The sequence below is a fragment of the Ovis canadensis genome, chromosome 15 (assembly GCF_042477335.2).
Source record: "Ovis canadensis isolate MfBH-ARS-UI-01 breed Bighorn chromosome 15, ARS-UI_OviCan_v2, whole genome shotgun sequence".
Lineage (NCBI taxonomy): Eukaryota > Metazoa > Chordata > Mammalia > Artiodactyla > Bovidae > Ovis > Ovis canadensis.
In genome coordinates this window covers 24,623,329-24,635,744 of record NC_091259.1, presented here as the reverse complement: position 1 = coordinate 24,635,744, position 12,416 = coordinate 24,623,329, and the positions used below count along the sequence as shown (strand labels likewise).

The 12,416-nt window shown below is 47.5% G+C and overlaps 1 protein-coding gene across 2 annotated transcripts; it reads left to right on the top strand.

Moving 5' to 3' along the window:
* The first annotated feature begins 1,491 nt into the window (after positions 1-1,491).
* Positions 1,492-9,588, top strand: LOC138421112 (ubinuclein-2-like). 2 transcript variants are annotated; one of them, XR_011249413.1, is made up of 3 exons: positions 1,563-1,875; positions 5,278-5,497; positions 9,117-9,588. XR_011249413.1 is itself a non-coding variant. In XM_069554939.1 (2 exons), the coding sequence occupies exons 1-2, from the start codon at positions 1,572-1,574 to the stop codon at positions 2,694-2,696; spliced, it is 696 nt and encodes a 231-aa protein (XP_069411040.1). In that variant the 5' UTR covers positions 1,492-1,571; the 3' UTR covers positions 2,697-2,765. The 2 variants fall into 2 exon arrangements, 1 of the variants encoding a protein (XP_069411040.1); XM_069554939.1 differs by lacking the exons at positions 5,278-5,497; positions 9,117-9,588 and adding an exon at positions 2,305-2,765 and having other exon boundaries at positions 1,492-1,875.
* Positions 9,589-12,416: the final 2,828 nt, after the last annotated feature.

The window sequence follows — 12,416 nt, the reverse complement described above, 5'->3', positions numbered from 1 at the left end:
TCTCACTCTAACCTGTTCCTAAAACCTAACCCTAATCTAACAATATACATGTGCATTCAAAGGCATCCATCCATCCACAGGAGAGACAGAGAGAGGAAGACATAGACTGAATTCAGAAAGGAAAAGAAAGAGAAACATCTAGAGAGAGACACTGAACAAAAGAGAGGAAATGAGTAGATTTTACAGACTTCATAAATCTATCTGGAAGTTTGAAGCAATGACTGCCCATCCACCCCAGAAGGGGGAAAATGACCCAAGGTTATGAGAGTAAAAGAGAAGAATGCAGGGAGCCATTAATAGGCTCAGCCACCCACAGAAGCCGAGATGGGGCCCTTGAACCAGAATCTCAATGGCAAAGAGAACCAGAAAGTTGGGTCCTCTTTTGTATAAGAGAAGGTGACCTTCGAGTCTTCCTTTCAGTCTTCCATTGGGGGTGGGGGGGGGGGCAGGGTCTCAAAATAGGCAGGAAGGGGAATGCCTTTTCCTAGGTCCCAGAGCCCATACAGGCCTGTTTCTGCCCCATTCTGTGCTAGGTCAGTCCTGTATTGAATCCTTCCTTTGGGAAGTCCCAGTGCACAAGCTCCATGTGATACCAGCCCCAGGTTGAAAGGCATGGAGGTCTTGTAGGCTGACAGACCTAGGCAGTAGATGGGAGAATGACCCCCATTCTGCAGAGGGAGAGACTGGGGAAACCCTGAGGGGCACATGGCTTGTCCAGGGCCACATCACAGATGAGAAGGAGGAGCCTGGTCTGAAAGCAGCTGTGTCCTCAGAGCTCAGGCCCTGGCTGCACCCAGGCCTTTCAAGGCTGTGGGGTGTGTGGTGTGGGTGTCACTGTGCCTGCACATGGCCTAAGAGGGTGGGTGAACAGTCAGAAACCCAGAGGTTCCCTTGGGGAGCTTTGTGTAAGGGACCTCAGCAAGAACCCAGGAAATGATGTCACTTCCCAGCAACAGAACCCAACAGAACCCGGAACCTGGGTATCCAGGCCTCTACAGTGGAGAGGAGCCCCCAGCCAGATCGCTTGCTGCCCAGATGTTCTGCTGTTTGCCCCTGCCCAGAGGCCGGGGCCTCGGGAGAGCTCATAGGCAGAGTGTGTGGGAACGCGGTCAACGCTGGCTCAGGGTCCCCCCGAGAGGCCTCTGGCCCTTTGCCTAAAGGAACAGGAAGGTAGCACAGGAGTCCCAGGCCAGGCCAGGTCCCCTCTCCCATCCCACCCAGGTAACCCTGAGTCCTTTCCCTGTGTGCATGGATAGGGGCTTCTCGGGGTATGTCTGCCTCAAGCAAGCCCAGGCAAATGTGAGTCAGAAGCCAGTGGGCAGGCTGTGTCCACACCCCAGGGGAGAGCTGGCTGGGTGGGATGGGGAGAGTCCAGGCAGCACCAGCTGCCCAGGCTGACCTCATGCCCTCAGGTGGGTCTCCTTCCTCCCAGGTGGGTATCTGAGCAGACACATGTCTCTGCTGGAAGCAGAAGTTCGAGCGGGCAGAAGCAGCAGCCATACTGGCCAGGCCCAGCTTGGAAAACTCCAAGCAGGGCTGGCTGACCGCCACTATCATTGCAGAGCTTCCCAATGGATGTGGCTGATGAAGGGGACACCCCGTCCACCTCCCCGAGGGAGGGGTTGGACCACCACCCCCGTGCCCTTGAGACCCAGTGCAGACTCCAGGTGAGCATGCCCATGGAGGGGTCAGCCCAACTGGGAATGAAGAGGAAGCAGGGAAGGCCTGTGGCCCAGACACCACCCAGGACACACCCCGGGGCCCAGTCCCAGGCTGCCATGGAGCTCAGCACATCCGGCTCCAACCCAGAGCTCCAAGAACCCCTGCCTCTGAGGCAGCAGGAGGACCTGGAGCCCAGCACGGCAGAGCACAGAGGTGAGGAGGCTGGGGCTGTGCCTGTGAGTGTGTGGGGAGGGGATGCTGAGCCACACAGGGAGGAGTCCCCCAGAGCTGGGGCTGGGCCTGGAGCAAAGGCTGGCCTCACACCACCCATCTTATAGACTGCAGAGAAGACTTCTATGCTGGGTATTTTTTGGGAATCTCTAGGAAGCTTTAGTGCCCAGTTAGGCACATGGCAAGGCTTGCCTGTGGGCAAAATTTTCTTTTCTCCCAGCTCTAGCTGTGACCTTCAAATTCAACCAGGCTCCACTTCCAAGATCTGTCCCTATAGAGGTGCTTGCTCCAGGTGCAGGACCCAGGGATCCACTGAGGGGAGATCGAGACCTGAGATTTCCCCTCCGAAAGACACCGGGCCAGCTGGGTACTGGCCAGCATCCTAAGAAGATCGGATCTCTGTGCCCGCAGGACCCCCAGCCCCAGGCACCGATGTCCCACCCCCTCAGCGAGAACCTCCACTGCACCTGCACCTGCACCAGCGTGGGCTTTGGCAGGAGAACCCGAGTCAGGGGATGAGTTACCATCTCTGCAGGGAGAGCCTGCCCTGGCTCCTGCCCAAAACCCAGATGCCCACGATGACTGACCCACCCCCGCAGGGAGAACGGGCCCTCGCTCTGGACAGAGACCCAGATCCCTTTCTGGAAACACCTCGTCCAGGAGCATGGTTGGCTCTTCAGCCTCCATCCCTGTCTATTTCCTGTGGACGCCATCAACTCGCTCCCCACCCAGGGGAGATTGAGTTCCCTTCTCCTGAGCTTATTTTAATCTGGTTTGTGAATAGCTTTCTTATGATTTTTTAATTTTTTTATGGCTTTATGTATTTTTTTCTGTTAAGTTTTTGTTAATAAATTTTACCTTAATTGATGCAATTTGGGAATACTAAGGCCTTCACAACACTGTGTAACCATCACCACTGTCTACATTCAGACCCTCTCATTCTATTCCCCCCGCCCCCACTTCCCAGCAAAGCCTGGATCCATGTCAAGCACTCCCCGTTCCTCCCTCCCCCACCTGACAACATTTAGTCTTCTTTCTCCATTTCTCCCCATTCTTTGGGTGTCCACAATCAATGCCAATCACTGCAATGATAGAAAACTGGATTTTTTCTGACTGAAAGTGAAAGTTATAGTCACTTAGTCTTGTTAGACTCTGCAACCCCATGGAGTTTACAGTCCATGGATTATCTAGGCCAGAATAATGGAGTGGGTAGCTTTTCCCTTCTCCAGGGGATTTTTCTGACTCTCCACATATTGTAAAACTAAACTTGAGAATTCTTGTTTTTATTTCTTTTGTGGTAGCCTTTGGGTATCCAAAAGGACAGTATAGGTACTTTCAAGATGTCATCTGCAAAACGAAGCCCTGTCGGCAAATGTGGTCAGAATCTCCTGGTAGGCATTGCTGTTGTAAGTGTGACATCTCAGCCAGAAGGAAGATGCTGAGCTCTTCCTCTAGCACAAACAAATTCACAGAATAAGCCAAGAAAGAGAGCTGGAAAAATGAACCACACCAATGACCAAAAAGCAATCCTCATTGGACAAAGCTAGAGAAAACCCAACATCCCACAGCCCAAAAACCCTCTTGGAAATGAATGTTCAGGAAGGAAGAGAAGAAACATGTGAAAGTCCAAGGACAGGCCATGCCCATGGCCAGTGTAGTTTAGAGACGGCCTGACTGCTCAGATGAAGACACACGCCAGTGTAAACCCTTTGCAGACCGCAGCGATGGTCATCACCATGGTAAGTGTTTAGTCGGGTGACAACCTGCCCCGGGCACCACACGAGGGAGCAGACCTGGTTCTCTTCCTCTGCCCCCACACCACTCCCTCATGAAAGCAGCTCAGGTGCTTTTGGGACCTGCCTGCCTGTCTGACTCATCCATGAGCTGTGACCACCTCCAAGGTAGACTCCACCTTCTCTTCTCTATGCACCATGAACCTGCACACAGTGGGCCTTCCTTCAGAACCTCAAGAAACTTGCCCCAGGCCCACTATAGCCAGAAGCCTCCCCAGGCATCAAAACGTTTGCCTGTGGAGTCACTTTGGCCCAAGCCCTAGTTCTGGACCCCTGGAGCCTACTACAGCCTTTACAGCGAGAATAATCTGGTCCTTTATACACAAATTCCCAGCTGTCAGATCTGAGCTTTGGATTCACAGTCAGCTCTGTCCCTCCCCTGGCAGCCAGGTGGGCCGCAATGCAGGCAAAGGAGCTCATGAGCTGAGTTTCAAGGGAGGTATTGAAAGGACAGCGGTGGATACAACTTGTTGCAAACTGAGGGAGGGTCCCTGCATGTCTCAGAAAAGGCCTCTGGTATGCAAGTGTGGAGGAGGGCCCCGATGGTGCAAAGGAAAGAGAGGTACTCAGGGGCAAAGGCTCTTGGCCTCTGCTGTAGCAGCTGCAGTTGGTAGCCTACGAACAGTGGATGGCCAATGTGGTCAGTCGCATGAGCATGACTCTTAATTTCCTCACAAAGCAAGAGAAAGGAAACAGGGTGTGGGAGTACCCGGAGGGTGTAGTTGGGTGGATGAAGGGAGATGCCCTTTCTCTCTTCAGTGCAAACTGCTTTTGTGAGTCTCAGAGCCGCCGGACGGCAGTTACCAAGTCAGATCCCCACAGCACCCAGTATGGGCTGGGTGCCTTAGCCCCTGTCACGCAGACAAGCCCTCCCCCCACCATGTGGCCTCCCTGAGTTCTAACAGCAGGATCTGGGGGGTTTGTCTGGGTACACACTTCCTTGCTATAGCTGAGTTACCCCCTTCTTAGAGCCCCAGTTTTGTCCTCTAGAATACGGACAACCTTAGCAGGTTGCTACCTTAATCCTGTGAAGACTAGAGTAATCCTACAATTAGTAGCTGGTCTTAAGAGATGTTGGGCTTCCCTGATACCTCAGCAGGTGAAGAATCCTCCTGCATTGCAGGAGACCCCGGTTTGATTGCTGGGTCAGGAATCCTGATTGGCTGCAGAAGGGACAGGCGACCCAGTCCAATATTCTTGGGCCTCCTTTGAGGCTCAGCCAGTAAAGAATCTGCCTGCAATGCGGGAGACCTGGGTTTGATCCCTCGGTTGGCAGATCCCCTGGAGAAGGGAAAGGCTACCAACTCCAGTATTCTTGCCTACAGAATTCCATGGATCATATAGTCTATGGGGTCACAAAGAGTCGGACATGACTGAGGGACTTTTCACTTCACTTTCAAGAGATATCACCTGAATCCAGATTAGACTGGAGTCTCCCAGTGTCATCTGGCATTTCTTCCCTGAAGCCAACCAAAACCCACACACTAGCATTTCCAGGGTCTCCACTTAGCCCGCTAGACAGAAAACCCAACGTGGTTCAAACAAGCTCACAGATAAGCAGGAGGATTCACAGGCAGACCCCCTCCCTCAGGTCTCAGGTGGAGCTCCGGGACCACAGCAGGAACCAGCGCTCTCAACCCCTGGGCTCAAGCAGCACCCCCATCCTCAGGCCGGCGGCTCTGCCCTGACGGGAGGAGGAAGGTCACCAACCGCCCCAGGCCGACCTCACGCACCTCCCACTGCTGTAGACCGACCTCACCGGCCCCGCTGCTTCTAGCAGAATGAGAGCTGCTCTTCCCCTTAATTCCAACGTGAGTACCGGCCCTGGGCCCCGATTGGTCACCGCCCCAGTCCTGAGCCAATCACGGTGGCCAAGGAGGATGGAACACACTGACTGGGCCAATCCAGATTGTATGACCATACTCTCCAGGACACCTGTGAGCACCTCACCTTAGGTCAGGGGTGAGACAGTGCGATGCCCCAAGAGCGAGGCTGAGAATCCAGTCATTGTGTCCATGTGCTCAGTGTCCTGGGACGGCCTTGCGCATCCTCTCTACACACTGCTTTGTCCTCTGCAGACAAAATATTCATAACACACCTCTTCCCTTCCCAAGCGCAGTTTCACGCACCCATATTCAAGGGAGCAAGGCCTCCTGTTTGAAGACAGATTTGGGGATTCCCCTCCTAGCATCTAGGCTTCTTTTGTGTGCCATGTTAGAATAATTGATTCAGTCAAAAAAGACCCATGAGCACCACCACATGCTGCTCTGTGTTTTCAGGATTATTGCCTGTTCAGAGTAGAGGACATGGCCCAGGGGCCCCTCAAATGGAGGAATTTTGTTCAAGGAAGCACCTGAGACACTGAATCCCTGAATCACTTTGCTGTACACCGTAAAATAACAAATCTTTAAAAATCCTTAATACCTTCAGTTCAGTTCAGTTCAGTCACTCAGTCCGTGTTGCCATCCAGCCATCTCATCCTGAGTCGTCCCCTTTTCCTCCTGCCCTCAATCTCTCCCAGCATCAGAGTCTTTTCCAATGAGTCAACTCTTCGCATGAGGTGGCCAAAGTACTGGAGCTTCAGTTTTAGCATCATTCCTTCCAAAGAAATCCCAGGGCTGATCTCCTTCAGAATGCCCTGGTTGGATCTCCTTGCAGTCCAAGGGACCTTCAAGAGTGTTCTCCAACACCACAGTTCAAAAGCAGCAATTCTTCAGCGCTCAGCCTTCTTCACAGTCCAACTCTAACATCCAAACATGACCACAGAAAAAACCATAGCCCTGACTAGACGGACCTTAGTCGGCAATGTCTCTGCTTTTGAATATGCTATTTAGGTTGGTCATAACTTTTCTTCCAAGGAGTAAGCGTCTTTTAATTTCATGGCTGCAGTCACCATCTGCAGTGATTTGGGAGCCCAGAAAAATAAAGTCTGACACTGTTTCCACTGTTTCCCCATCTATTTCCCATGAAGTGATGGGACCAGATGCCATGATCTTCATTTTCTGAATGTTGAGCTTTAAGCCAACTTTTTCAGTCTCCTCTTTCACTTTCAACAAGAGGCTTTTTAGTTCCTCTTCACTTTCTGCCATAAGGGTGGTGTCATCTGCATATCTGAGGTTATTGATATTTCTCCCGGCAATCTTGATTCCAGCTTGTGTTTCTTCCAGTCCAGCGTTTCTCATGATGTACTCGCAGAGAAGTTAAATAAGCAGGGTGACAATATACAGCCTTGACATATTCCTTTTCCTATTTGGAACCAGTCTGTTGTTCCATGTCCAGTTCTAACTGTTGCTTCCTGACCTGCATACAGGTTTCTCAAGAGGGAGGTCAGGTGGTCTGGTATTCCCATCTCTCTCAGAATTTTCCACAGTTTATTGTGATCCACACAGTCAGAGGCTCTGGCATAGTCAATAAAGCAGAAATAGATGTTTTTCTGGAACTCTCTTGCTTTTTCCATGATCCAGCGGATGTTGGCAATTTGATTTCTGGTTCCTCTGCCTTTTCTAAAACCAGCTTAAACATCAGGAAGTTCACAGTTCACATATTGCTGAAGCCTGGCTTGGAGAATTTTAAGTATTACTTTACTAGCATGTGAGATGAGTGCAATGGTGCGGTAGTTTGAGCATTCTTTGCTATTGCCTTTCTGTGGAATTGGAATGAAAACTGACCTTTTCCAGTCCTGTGGCCACTGCTGAGTTTTCCAAACTTGCTGGCATATTGAGTGCAATACTCAATTGAGTGTGAAAACAGCATCATCTTTCAGGATTTGAAACAGCTCCACTGGAATTTCATCACCTCCGCTAGCTTTGTTCATAGTGATGCTTTCTAAGGCCCACTTGACTTCACATTCCAAGATGTCTGGGTCCAGATGAGTGATCACATCATCATGATTATCTGGGTCATGAAGATCTTTTTTTTGTACAGTTCTTCCGTGTATTCTTGCCACCTCTTCTTAATATCTTCTGCTTCTGTTAGGTCCATACCATTTCTGTCCTTTATCGAGCCCATCTTTGCATGAAATGTTCCCTTGGTATCTCTAATTTTCTTGAAGAGATCTCTAGTCTTTCCCATTCTATTGTTTTCCTCTATTTCTTTGCATTGATCGCTGAAGAAGGCTTTCTCATCTCTTCTTGCTATTCTTTGGAACTCTGCATTCAGATGCTTATATCTTTCCTTTTCTCCTTTGCTTTTCGCCTCTCTTCTTAAAAGATATTCACTCATCAAAAATTGTGGTGAAATTTGTCAAGTTTTCCTTTCAAGTGTTGGTTCTTAGTATGTGTCTAAATGCTTTGGTGGTGTTTTGTGAGGCAGGGATCCAACTTACTTTCTGAATGGAGGCAAAATAGCCCCAATGGGCCTCCTCTTTCCATTTACATATTAAGAAGCAGTTTTCAAAATCCCAAGTATCAAGGACTTCAGAGCTTTGGCAATTTGTGGCACACCCCAGAGGCAGGTTTCCTTTTCTGTGTCTTCTCCTCGCATTTGGCCTTTGCCAGTTTCTAGTATACAGAAGTGCCCTCAGAGGGTTCTCTGTAGTGAACCATGCATGTTTCTTTGAGGACAGGGAATGTGAGGACAGAGGAGGGGCTGAGTCCATAGTGACCACTGACCATGCTGAGCAACCCCAACATTAAGTCTAGTGTGATAAAATCACATCTAATAAGGGATTTATACCTTTAACATTGAGAACTCCTAAAACCGGACATAACCTGTTTAGAACATGTGCAAAGAAGTTAAATAGACATTTCTCCAAAGACACACAAATGTCCAGCAAGTTAAAGATATTCAGCCTCACTAATCACTAGGGAAGTCAAGGATCACCCTGCCCTGTTAGGATGGCACACTCCATCAATTTGTGTTTTTTTTGCACGTATTTTTCACAGTTCATGATTTTATATATCTATAAAATATAGTGGTGGGGAGAACAATATAGGGATGAGGGAGAAAAAACATGATTATGGGAATATAGGAGATTAGGTAAAATCATGTGTGAACCTTTTGAAAATTGTAGAGCACCTTAGAATTTAAAAATCTTTCTATAAAAATATTTAAATTTTAAACACTCTTAAGTATGATATTTCTTTTTTTAATTTTAAGTATTTGGTTTCATCAAGTCTTAGTTGCTACATGTTAGATCTTCACTGCATTTTGCCAGACCACTTGCTGTGGTGCACACACTCTCCAGTTTTGTTGTATGGACTCCAGAGTGTGCAGGCCTCAGTAGTTGTGGGGCATAGACCCAGTTACTTCATGGCATGTGGGATTCCAGTTCCTGAGTCCCCTGAATTGCAAGGTGAACTCTCAACCACTGGGCCACCAGGGAAGTCCCTGGTTTTCATCTTGAGGTGATGAAAGTTTCTGAAATTACATAGTGTAGAGACATTGCTTTGCCAACAAAGGTCCGTCTAATCAAGGCTATGGTTTTTCCAGTGGCCATGTATGGATGTGAGAGTTGGACTGTGAAGAAAGCTGAGCGCCGAAGAATTGATGCTTTTGAACTGTGGTGTTGGAGAAGACTCTTGAGAGTCCCTTGGACTGCAAGGAGATCCAACCAGTCCATTCTAAAGGATATCAACCCTGGGTCTTCTGTGGAAGGAATGATGCTAAAGCTGAAACTCCAGTACTTCGGCCACCTCATGTGAAGAGTTGACTCATTGGAAAAGACTGATGCTGGGAGGGATTGGGGACAGGAGGTAAAGGGGATGACAGAGGATGAGATGGCTGGATGGTATCACTGACTCGATGGGCGTGAGTTTGAGTGAGCTCCAGGAGATGGTGACGGACAGGAAGGCCTGGCATGCTGCAATTCATGGGGTCGCAAAGAGTCGGACATGATTGAGCAACTAAACTGAACTGAGCTGAATGGCTATTTTTGAATATAATAAAAGCCACTGAATTGTAAGCTCTAAATGGATGAATTGCATGTTAATATGAAATTTATCTCAATAGAGCCATTACTTTAAGAACCCCTTAAAAGCAGAAGAGCTTGTAGGACATCAGTGGAGGTAAAGCACAGGCCAGCTCCAAGAGATTTCGATGTTGCAATGCTGGATGACCCTGTTCTGTGAGGTCAGTGGGTAGGGGGCACCGAGGCATCCTCCTAGGCTGCACTAAGCGCAGGCATGTCTTGGTTTATTGAGTCTTGATTTATTCCCCTTCACACATCATTCCCTTGAAAAAAAATCTTTTTAAACAGATCTATAGTTTGTAGCAGCCCTTTATGGAGCAAGTCTGTTGATATCAAAGATCCTTTTCTCAGACAAGATCCCTTCACAGTTTCTGGGGCACAGATCTTTCCAGGACACCATTCAACCTGCTTTGTATATAAAATGACCCTCTTCTTAGAGGAACTGACTGAGATCCCATATAAATTGGAACAACACCAGCCATGTAGGTGGGGTTCTGGGGAGAATGAGGACTCTGAAAACAGGATGGGTTGGGGCTAGGGGCTAGGCTACCTCCAATCTTACCTTTTGGATTTTCACTCTGGTTCTTGGACAGGGTTGGCCTCACCACTGGGCTTTGTTTTTATGCAGTCAGATTATCAGTTTGTGTGGCTTGTAGACTCTTCACATATTTGGAAAGGCCTTCCTATTCTGAGGATGGAATAATTGTTATCCCTTGGCTTCTACACAACTGTTTGTCTCTTGGCTTTTGGTTGGACACCTTTGAGGCAGCTGTAGGGTGTGTGTGTCTGTGTATAAAGTTTGAGACAAGAATATCTTTTCCTAGATGACTACCTGGTTTTCTCACTATCTGTCAAGAAAAGATCTCCCTTTTCCCAACTATCTGAAATATTATGTTAATCATCTACTAAAATTATGCATGTTTGGGAGTCTGTATCTGGCTTTTTCATTGTTCTCTTCATCTCTCTGAGAATCCATGCATCAAGGCCAGTCCAAGCCACACATGTCTTCACACTTCTGAGATATCTGAATTGGGAGGCACCTAACAAGTCAGAACCGTAATAATTGGCAGTATATTTAGTGGTGGCTTCATGAGCCAGTAATGCGCCTTGTACTACACAGTGGCCTGGATTCTTCAACAAAATGATAATAATCATGGCTTTAAAATCTGTCTCATCCCCTGGTAAGCCTTATCACATCTCATCACTTGACCTGATTTTTTTTTCCCTCAGAGGTTTCCTGAGGTATTCTTGCTCAGTTTTTCTGTATGAAGCTTAGACTCAGTTTATCCTGAAAATCAGTCAGAATGTTATTTAATTAGGATTGCATTAGATGTTAGACTAATAAGAAGTGACATTTCTGACATTCCATCTGATCATTAAGAACACTGTATATCTTTACAATGACTCAAGTACTTGCATGTGTGTAGATTTCTCCAGAAGACGTTGAAGTTTCCTTTATGTTCCTTCTGTTAATACTGGGCATCACACTGGAGATGCAGCATGAACAAAGTAGACACGATTTCCTGTCTTTGGATTTTTGCCTACCTGATATCATGAAGATATTCCCCTATGTCTTCTTCCAGGTTTTCCTACCTTCCCATTTAGATCTACTATTCACTTGGAACTGACTTTTGTTGGACTGATTTTATTCCATCTACATGGGCAGTTTGGAGAAGGCAATGGCAAATCACTCCAGTACTCTTGCCTGAAAAATCCCATGGACGGAGGAGCCTGATAGGCTGCAGTCCATGGGGTCGCTAGGAGTCAGACACGACTGAGCGACTTCACTTTCACTTTTCACTTTCATGCATTGGAGAGGAAATGGCAACCCACTCCAGTATTCTTGCCTGGAAGATCCCAGGGACGGGGGAGCCTGGTGGGCTGCCGTCTATGGGGCCGCACAGAGTCGGACACGACTGAAGCAACTTAGCAGCAGCAGCAGCAGCACATGGGCAGTTAATAAAGCACCATTGACTTAAAATCCACTTCACTGCTGACTGATACTAGTAGTGTAATAAAGCAAGTGCTCATATATGGGTAAGACTAGATTCATTTGAAAGACAGAATCAACTTTATTTTTCTTCAATTCATATCTTCATATCTGGAGTTGATGGAAAGGAAGTAGCCAAGAATGACACCGTTGTTTGGGCCTGAGAAACAAGAAGCAGTGACAACTATGGGGGAGGCCCCTGGAGGAACAGACGGGAAGTGACAAATCATGTCTGTGGACTTGCTCAAGCTTGAGGCATCTCTTAGATATCAACATGAAGATGGGAGGTAAGCAGGTGGAGATGAAAGTAACAATTTATATCTCTGAGCACCATTCCCTTTAGAAAATTTAGTTATTTGAAAGCAAAAAAGTATTAAGACCCTCCATGTAGTCAAAAATTATGTGTATACTTTACAGTCAGCCCTCTGTAGCCTCAGTTTCACATCTGTGGATTCAAAAACCATGGGTCATGTCTTAGTACGTATTTATCAAAAAAAAAAATCCAGGTGTAGGAGGACCTGTGCAGTTCACACCTGTGTTTGATGAGGGTTACCTATATATGTAATAGATACAGAATGTATCCATCACCCCAAATATTCTCTTGTCCTTTTCCCAACCACTTCAATCAACCCCAGGCAGCCAATAATCTTCTGATCTCCAGAGATTAGATCTACTTTTATAGGATTTCATACAGTTTGGATCATGTATTTTCCTTTGTGTCTGACACCTATTGTTTGGCATAGTAAGTTTTCAGTTGCTTTCTGTTTGTTTTTAAATTTCCTTAATTTATTTCTGTTAATGTTCAAGTCATTTCCTTAAAAGGAAATGTACC